Genomic DNA, 9,237 nt, shown 5'->3' with positions numbered 1-9,237 from the left:
CCCATGTCCCTCCCAAGCCCATTGGGAAAATGTCTTCCCTTGCCCAGCATCTCCAGCGATTCCCCTGCCCCTTTGTTTTTATTTAGCTCCGTAATTACGTTATCTGGCTGTACAGCATTTTGCAATGAAATCTGCATGAAAGATATAGAGAAAAATAAATTTGTGCTATCTTTGAAGCTATCTTTAGTCTGGGCAAGGAGAACAAAATCAGCACTTGACTGACTCTGGGCGAATTTTTACCTTCGTGGAGCTCTTGGGAAAGAGGATTTTCATGGGCCGGGGCAGGGAAATCCACGAGTTCAGATGATTTTATTAATAACTACTTTTGGCAGCGCTTCACAAGGGAGAGGAGCACCAGGTACGCACGAGATGTAATTATGTTTATAGTTAACGCCGTGTGTTTTCCAGGGGAAGAAAAGTGCTGCTTTTTGACTTTTTTTTTTTTTTTAATTCTTTTTGGAAGGAAAAAGTTTGCCGGGCGGCAGTGAGCGGGGCGGCCGAGGCGCAGCCCTTTGCGGAGGGGGTCGGTGTGGGGGTCCCCCGCGTTTTGCACGGTGCTGAAACGGCCCCAGACACGGGGGGGGGGGGGGGGGGGGGGGGGGGGCGGCGCACTCGGGACCCCAACACCGGCAGCTGCGGGGCGACGGGCAGCGGCGACGCGGCCAGGCCCTTCTACCGGTGCCCGGTGCCGGCCGCCCCCCAGCGCGGGGCTGGGGGCACTCGGGGGAACGCGACCACACACACACCGCGGGGGGCAGGCGGGGGGCGCACACACACCCCCCCCCGGCTCCGCGCCGCCCGCGCAGGGCCACCCCACGGGGGGCGCGGCGGCCCCACGGCGCGGAGCAGCGGCCCCGCGGCCGGCGGTGGCCGGCGCGGGGCCGGGCCGGGCCGGGCCGGGCGGGGGCGGAGGGCAGCGGGGCCGGCGCGGCTCCCGCGCTGGGCCAGACTCAGCCCCTTTCTCCCGCCGCCGCTGGCTGCGAGCGCGCTGCGGCTGGAGCTGCCCCCAGAGCGGCTCGTGATGGCGGCGGCGGCGGCGCGGGCTCGGCAGCGGGAGGCGCCCGCCCAGCCCTGCGCGCCGCGCCGCTAGCGGCAGCGCCCGTGCCCGCGGCGGCCGCCCCGGCCCATGCCCCCGGGGGAAAGGGGGGCTGCAGCAGCCCGGCGAGCCGCCCACCCGCGCAGCGGGGGCATCGCCCCCACTCGCCGCTCCTGGGAGGGCGGAAAGGAGGCAGCGGCGGCGGCGGCGGCGCCGGCATTGTGCGCGGCGGATCGCAGGCCCCGGCGGCGCGGGGCTCGCCTGCCTCCTGCCCCAGCCTCATGAACCAGCCGGACGGCTCCGCTCCGGCGGCGGCGGCGGCGGCGACGGGAGCGCAGGTACGCGGCGGCCGGGCGGCGTGTCCCCCGGGGGGAGGCGGAGGGAGCGGGGACGCAGGAGGGAGGGCGGCAGCCGCAGCCGCCCCGTCGCGGAGCCCCGCCGGCGGCGCTTTGGCGCAGTGCGCGGGGGGCGCCGCCGGGACGCGGCTCTTCCCCCCCCACCCCCCCCGGCCCGGCCCGCCGCGGCCCGCTCCGGCCCCGCCGCCCGCCGCGCACCGGGGCGGAAAACAAAGCGGCGCCCAGCAGCCATGTCGGCGGGGACGAGCTGCCGCCCGCGGCCCGGCCCGGCCCGGCGCCCGCACCCCGGCCCGCCCGCTGCCCCCGGCCCGGCCGCGCTGGGCCCGCCGCGCTGCCTCCCGCCCGCGCCCCTCCTCGGGGCTTTTCCCTTTTTTTTTTTTTTTTTCCCCTTAATTTTTTTTCCTCTTCCCTTCTCTTAATTTTCCTCCCGAACGGTAGGGTGTTTTTTTTTTTTTTTTTTTTTTTTTTCCATTAAAACGACGCCACCTAGAGGAGACTATTTCGTAAATAAAAAAAAATTAAAATTGAGGGGAAAAAAAAAAAAAGAGGAAATATTCTGCTATTTCTTATTTTTCCACAAAGTTGGGGCGGGCCGGGCCGGGTGCCGTCCCCGTCCCCGTCCCCCCCCCCCCCCCTCGGGCGCGCCCGGCTCGCCCCTTAAATCTCATTTTTATCCCTGTGGAGGCAAATCCTGGCTGATATGTAAATGAAAATTAAGCTGGAATTTGAATGAATTCAGGTTCCCCCCCCCCCCCCCCCCGCCCCCCCTTTTTCTGGAGGAGCAGGAGCCTGGGAGCCGCCGAGTGCTGGGGGATGAAAGTAACGCAAGTTTGAGGTGGGCACCGCGGGATGAGCCGCAATAAGTGATTAGTTGGGGAAAGTGGGAGAATTGCTGTTCCGGAGCAATTAGGAATTGTACTTCATTGTAATTTTGAACTTGTGCAGCACGCCGTGCCAAAACTGATTTTTTTTTATTAATGCTGCAGTGCTTAAAGTTATTTGTTTCCAATGAGGAGTTTTGCAGGAAAAATTAGAGCGCAAGAAAATTTGCTGTGGACACACCCAAATTTTTTTTTTTTTTTTGGTGATTTTTGGATTTCATGCAAAACTGCTCTTAAACAATGAGGTTCTAAACACGGTCCAGGAAAACACGAGGACAAGCAAAATTCAGTCGAATGTCAGTTTTATTTTTGAATTTCTTGGCTTTTCTGATGGTTTCTCCTGGCATAGTTAAAACATAGTTTCCAGCATTTAATTTCCTACTTCTTTTGTAAAGAGAAAAATTTCCATAGTAGGGCTGTTAGTTTTTTTTTTTTTTTCTTCTCCTTCTTTTTTTAAACACACACAGGCTGTAGCAACTCCAGCTACTGTGTATCATGTAAATCTAGTATTTACACAGGTTTATTATAAGGTCCGCCATGATATTATGAATATGCATAATTAAAAATATTGGGAAAAATAATTGCAAATTTAGTGATTTTGATTTTTTTTTTTTTTTTTGGTAACCAGTAAACCTAAAGTGCCTTTAAAGGGCTCAGCCATGATCTTTTTCACAATTTCAAAATCCTTTTTCTCCTTGACTCTTGCTCGAAAGCCTTCCTGGAGTTGGAATTGAAAATCTTATTTTTCCTAATTTTTTAAATTTTTTTTTTTTTAAATATGCTGTGACATGCCTATTATTTTGCTGTTACGGGGTGCCTGGGAGTTCTGGACTGTGCACACACTGGTTTATTATTGTAGGGTTGCCCTTGAATACTGGGGGCTTGGTATTGATCTTTTAAAAAAATAAATAACAAAAGAGCACTGAAACATGCATTGTTTCAAGAAAAAAGCAATATAGGAGGGATGCGTGGCCTTTCCACCCAAAATGGGGGAGGGAGAGGAAGGGAAAGATTAGGTCAACATTGAGTTTTACCAACCTTGACACAGTCTCTCTAAAATGGGGACAAAATAGCAAGATGGCTGGCTCCACAGCTGCAGCAGGTTTTTTTTTTTTTTTTTTTTTTTTTTTTTTAAAAAAAAAGGCATTTTTAAATTTTGAACTCAGAAGTGAGTTTTCTGGTGCTGCTGGGCACCCAGCCGCAAATGGTGAAATCCAAGCGCTTTAAAAAAAAATTTTAAAAAAAATTTCAATCCAGAATGAATTTTTAAATCGGAATCTCAAACCCCCTGAAAAGTTTTTTTTCTTTCTTTTTTTTTTTTTCCTTTCCCTATTTTAATTTTTATTTCACTGTCACTTGATATTTGCTGGCAATTAGGCAGGAGGGGCTGGTGAATTTGGGCTATTTTTTGCTGTCTTCCCCTTTATTTGTTTCACATTTTGGGTTGTTCGGGGGGGGGGGGGGGGGTCGATGGAAAAAATTTGCAAAGCAGGACAACTCTTGGTGGAGGAAAAAATCCTCCGAAATGTCAACTTCGTATTTTTTATTTTTGCATTTATTTCCCCCCCCTCCCCAAAAAGGACCCACCCTCTTCCTGAATCTCTTTTTTAGCAAATAATGAAGCAAATCCCCGGGGGACAGAGCAGCAGTGGTGCAGCTAGAGCGGGGTGGCACATATGGGTAAAAATTATACACAATGCTCTAAATTGGATTAAACAATCCCGGAGAATATTTTATTCATGGTTTCATCCAGGAAGCTTTAACGTGGTGGCTTTTCCATATTCTTAGACTCCAAGAATTCCCTGCCTTGAGCTGCACCCCATAACTTTCACTTACTCTGTGATTATACCCAAAGAAACTGTTTAGCTGCAATTTTTTTTTTTTTAAGGTTCCATTCATTTTTTTCCAAAAGGAGATCTTTTGATGCTGTTTTTTCTCTGCCCAGCCCCACACCCTCACCTCGGGATCTGGGGAGCAGCGCTGAGTCTGTGCTTTGGGATTTGGGGTGGGGGTTTAACATTGGTGGGTGCTGCATTTTAATTACGAATAATGGCATATATTCCATTTTGGGTCACGATGACAACATTTTTACAGTTATATCTTTAAAGTTTATCACGCTATCCTGAAACAGAGGAATTGCAACTTGAAAGGCACCTAGTTATATATCTTTTTTTTAACCTCTTTTCAGCTGTTGTGGGAATAAGTGGATTTTCTGTCGGCATTTGAAACGGGTTTGTGTGTTGCACATCTCCTCTGCAGAGAGGAAAATGCAATGCCATAGTACTGGGCTGCAACTTGTGGGGATGCTGTCATACCGTAGGTGTGCGCGTACCGCGTACCGCAACCTTTACAATCTTTTAACTCTGTGTATATCAGTTTCTTTTAAACAACGGCTTCCATTATACGTTCCGCCGGTGATGAAAAGCTACGCTTGAGGTTATAATGGATTTCTGAATCTAACCTTTCTGTGTGCTGGTGTCCTTCCAGCAGAAACCTCCTCCTGCTTGAAAAATTTTTTGTAATTTTTCATTGCGGTCTGCTTTCAGGAGGATTTTTTATTTTTTATTTTTTTTTTCCTTCCTCTGGAAAGTTGATCAATATTTATCATTTTAAAAATTGCTGTTTGGCAGCCTGGAAGGGGGAGGGGGAGGAAGGGAGCCCAGCAGAGCAATACCAACAGATTTCTTGTGACATAACTGAAATGTATTTTTAAAAAAAGAAAAATTTCGAGTACCTCATCCTCAGTGAGGATGAAAATATGTCTGTTTTCATCCCTGGATGAAAATAGACATAATATTATTAAAGTAGTAGATAATATTTACACAAGCACCATATAAAACCTTACGATGCTATTCGCATAACTCTGGAATAATTTAAATATATATCACTGCCATAATGCAATGCCGTGAATAGTTCAGTTCACGGGTGCGGTCACATGGCCCTGGTGATGCACAGTCAAGTTTGCAATTATGCAAGTGCGGTAGTGAAATTGGTGTTCTAAACATTAGATTAATTTTTTTTTTTTTTTTTTTATTTTATGGGGGTGGGGTTTGAAACCTGCTGTAAGGCTCATGGTGATACGGATTTGTGCCCACTTTGGATGCTGAGCTTGTTGAAGGATTCAGACCTTCCCCACTGTGATGTGGTGGGGCTCAGTGCCTGGTGCTGGTCCTGGTGGCTCCCCACGGCACAGCTCCTCACAGCACAGCCCCCCGGGGGCCACGCTGGCTCCGGGTGGGTGAGCGGTGTGGGCAGTCACACCTTCCGTGGTGCCCGGAGTTGCAAGTCAAGCCACCAGTGGTCTCATCTTTGAGCGTCATGGGCATCGGTGGGATTTTGGGACCGGTGTGGAGCAGGCGTTACCCCGTTACCCACATAGGGCAGCGCGTGGTCGCCCTGCCCGGCAGCGTCGGTGGGATCACACATGTGCACAAAGCGCGTTGCACGTGCAGAAGGGCGTGCGGAGCTGCTGGTGCTGCGCAGGGCGCTGTGGGTTGCTCCAGTTTGCGCTCAGAGCCACCTGGGCGATTATGCACGAGCTGATCACGCTGCGGGCTGGAAAACGGACAGGGTTAGTCCCGCAGCCGTGGGGAGCAGCCCACGGATGTAAATTTTGTCTGAGGTGCTGTTTGGCAGGATTAGGCCCTATTTGTGCATAATGTGCCAAGTGGAGGCTGGAGGGGGAGGGCAGGGGGAAGAGGTGCCTGGGCAGGGGTTGCGAGCGCAGCTGGAGGTTGCGGTTGCTGTTTGGGAAGGGACAGGAGTCCATGGCACCAGGAGGTAATTATTTCTTGTCATTTTTAAGTTTATGAGCATCTAGAGTTATGTATATTTAGAATTTTGCATTTGCGGCTTCACTTTGGCTATACCGTGTTTTCTGGGGAAGAAGTTTCTAATTTTTAAAGGTTTCTTTATGGATTAATTGCTACTCATCTGCCTCCTTTCTGCTTTTGTTTGGTTCCTTGAATGTCTCTTGATTATTTTGTACTGTGTGATGCCAATTTAGTGGTTAACTAGTATGCAAACTACATCTGGACGTGTTGACTTTGCATTAACAATCATTGATTTGTCTGGAGCAAGGGAATAGAAATGAATGCTGCTGTTTACCATGGATAGTATATGAAAAATAACCATTTGCGATGTGTCTTTCATCAGTGGCACATGGCTCTGGTGCGACTCGTCACAGCAGCTCTGCCTTGTTGGTGGTTGTGTGAGAGCTGAAATTTTGAGCTGCGGCAGTGGGAAGAGGGACCCGGGAAGGCAGCGGCATGTGGTGTACGTTGAAGGGGTTGACTGCGTGCCTGGCGTGGGAGAGGCATGGCACGCGGCTCCCAGTTATCTTGGTTAGCTCTGGCGGCACTGGGAGCGGAGTAAAGCTTGTGGCTGAGAAAGAGAGTGGAAAGAAATTAATATCTGTAATGTATATAACAAATATGTAATCCACAACACATGTAATATATATGGAGAGAGAGCTTTTCACTTGGGAACCTAAGAGGATGCAAAATCTGATACTTGTAAATAGTAAGTAGCAGGATGAGTTGCTGGGTGGCCTCGGCAACGTGCAGTGGCACGGTCGGCTCTGGATGGAGCAGGGTCTGGTGCCTCCTGTCCCCGCCTGGTCCTAGGGGGCTGCACAAGCAGATGCTGCATATTCAGGTGGGTCATGGGATGTAGAAATTGCCACGCGCTTATGTCTTTGGAGGAAGGGAGAGGCTGGCGGAGATGCTCTTTCAGTGGAGCAGGTCCCTTCCCAAGCCATGTGCCTGCTGGAGACATCAAAGCTGCCATGCTTCAACCCTTGGACACGGTGTTTGCAAAGACAGGGTTGATTTCCTTTGGTTGACGTTGGGTATTTTAGACCTTGAATCTATGTCCCCATCGGCCAGGGCCTTATTTGCTGTCCTCTGCTGAGTGCTCTCATTGCTGTTGGCAGGACTTTGGTGGCAGGTGAAGTTGAGCGTGACTGCTGGTCTTCCTTTGGGGCTGGGGTCAGCAGTCGGGGCTCTTCCCACACAGAAAGGGCTTTGCTGGCTAAAGCGGTGGACACGGGTGGTCTCCTGTAATGTGGGTTTTGTACACCAAAGCTACTGAGTGTGTAAATTGCACGTGGAGGTGCTGGGCAAGCTGCATGATGGCTTTTCGGAGTTGCTTGGGTTTGATTTATTTGAGTGTTTGTTGCTCCCAAAGTGAGCAATGCAAGATGTAGCAGAAAAGAGAGGTTAAGTAGAAAAAATCCTCCTCCGTACTCTTTCAAAGTGCAACTGTGAAGAGGTTTCTTGTCCAGGGAGGTGAATTTGGGGAAGGACACAGCACAGAGGGTGCACGTTGTGTAGAAGAGGTGTTAGCAGATGAGACTGTGTACCTTTCCTCAAGCCACCTCAATACCCATGTAGAAGAGTTTTTGTGCCCTACTTTTTTTTTTTTTTTTTTGGACAGTTGGATGGCAGTTAGCTCAGGGTCATCGCCTGGTCTGTGGGTGCCTGTGCCAGCACGCTGGCAGCCTTTGCTCAGGCTGGGATGCTGCTGCGTGAGGCAGCTTGGGGAGCGGAGGCGGTGTAGGGGGGGCACAGGGCGCGTTGTGCCTCCCCTGGGGAGCTGGTACCAGTGTAGCCCCCCGTGTTTGTGCCGCGGTGGGTGTGGATGGGCCCAGGTGACTCTTGGACGAGCTCAGGGCAGAGCTGCAGGCTCGTGCCAGGTGGTGAAGCTTGGGGCTGATGGAGTGGTGCTGCCTCCGGGGGGGCTGGAGACCCTGCGGCTGGTTTGGGGTGAAATTACAGAGCTCTGGGTCAGCCTGGCAGGGCTGTCCCCATGCCAAGGGCCAGTGACATGGCTGTGCGTGATGCTTTTTGGTGGTGGGACCGGCATCACCGTACCAATTCCTCTGCTGGGATGGCTTTTCTTGGGAGTCCTTCTCCTCTGCCTTTGTTTCTCTCACCTGTATTGCCAAGGCACTCTCCAGCGTGCACTTGGAAAGGTGTGGAAAGGTGTACCTGGCGTACTCTGTACCTGCAAAGATCTAATTATATAGGCAAGGCCTTCCTTGCTTGTAATTTGCAGCACTTCTGTCCGTTTCACCTCCATATTTGGCTGGCATAACGTGGAGAACAAGGCTGGAAGTGGAAAAGTGGCGACTGGAGATGCTGCCTGCGCTGGTAATGGGCTGATGTGGGGAGACAGGGAGGCTGGGGGCTGCTGGGGCTGCCGTTATATGTGAGGGATCAACATATGTGTATGTATTTATGCATATGGATGTGCCTGAGAGACTCATCGATGGAGAGCGTGGATCTCTGGCGAGTCTGGGGTGCTGCCTGGGCTGTTGGGGCCACGCCGGCAAGGCGCTTGGCAGCGCTTGGGTCAGGGAACATGGGGCTCACTGAGCCACCAGTATCCTCGGTACTGGTTTAGAAATCAGGGATGTTATCACGCATGGTTCAACATCTCCGCAGCTGATAGAAGTGGAAACGGCCGTGTTTGTCAGAGCGGTCCATCGGTGGCCACGTGTGGTCACTCCCCGGCACCACCGTGTCTCCAGGGTCTTCAGGTTTTAATACTCGTTATCATTTCATTTTACTAGATACGCTTAGGCAACAATTTTGAAAGTTAATTTTTTACTTTGAGTGGGTGTAGGTATCCTTCCCTGCCTGGAAATAGCAGCAGGAGTGAGTTTTCAGAAGTTGGGTGTGCTTGTGTTGAAGGCCCGTCATTTAGGTTCTGCTTCCAGTATGCCGAGAACAATTTTAGTACAAGTATTTAATTGCTTTAGACCTATTTTTAGAAGTATTTAGAAGTATTAAACCTCAGTTTTCAAAACTGTGACCAAAGCTGACAGCTCTGCCAGCGCGGGAGAGCCGGGAGGGGAACCTGGAGGAAAACCCGACGTGACGTGGGTTGACCCCAGTGGGAGCAGAGCGTGGTCGTGGTCCCTGGCCAGGGCTCGGGGGGCTGCATACCCCTTGGGGTCCAC

At 51.3% G+C, this 9,237-nt stretch overlaps 1 protein-coding gene across 20 annotated transcripts in view; it reads left to right on the top strand.

Annotated features, from left to right (window-relative positions):
• Positions 1-908: 908 nt before the first annotated feature.
• Positions 909-9,237, top strand: part of ZNF618 (zinc finger protein 618) — a 162,363-nt gene continuing 154,034 nt past the window's right edge. For 4 of the 20 annotated variants that reach the window (XM_080402024.1, XM_080402018.1, XM_080402005.1 and 1 more), the window contains exon 1: positions 912-1,374. In XM_080402024.1, coding sequence (XP_080258150.1) covers positions 1,318-1,374 — 57 coding nt within the window. In that variant the 5' untranslated portion in view covers positions 912-1,317. Of the gene's footprint in view, positions 1,375-9,237 lie in introns of all 20 variants that reach the window. The other 16 variants (XM_080402008.1, XM_080402020.1, XM_080402019.1 and 13 more) reach the window with 10 other exon arrangements.

The sequence above is a fragment of the Falco punctatus genome (genome assembly GCF_963210335.1).
Source record: "Falco punctatus genome assembly, chromosome: 9".
Taxonomy (NCBI): domain Eukaryota; kingdom Metazoa; phylum Chordata; class Aves; order Falconiformes; family Falconidae; genus Falco; species Falco punctatus.
Note: the sequence above shows the minus strand (reverse complement) of the source record. Positions and strands in the feature narration are given on the sequence as shown.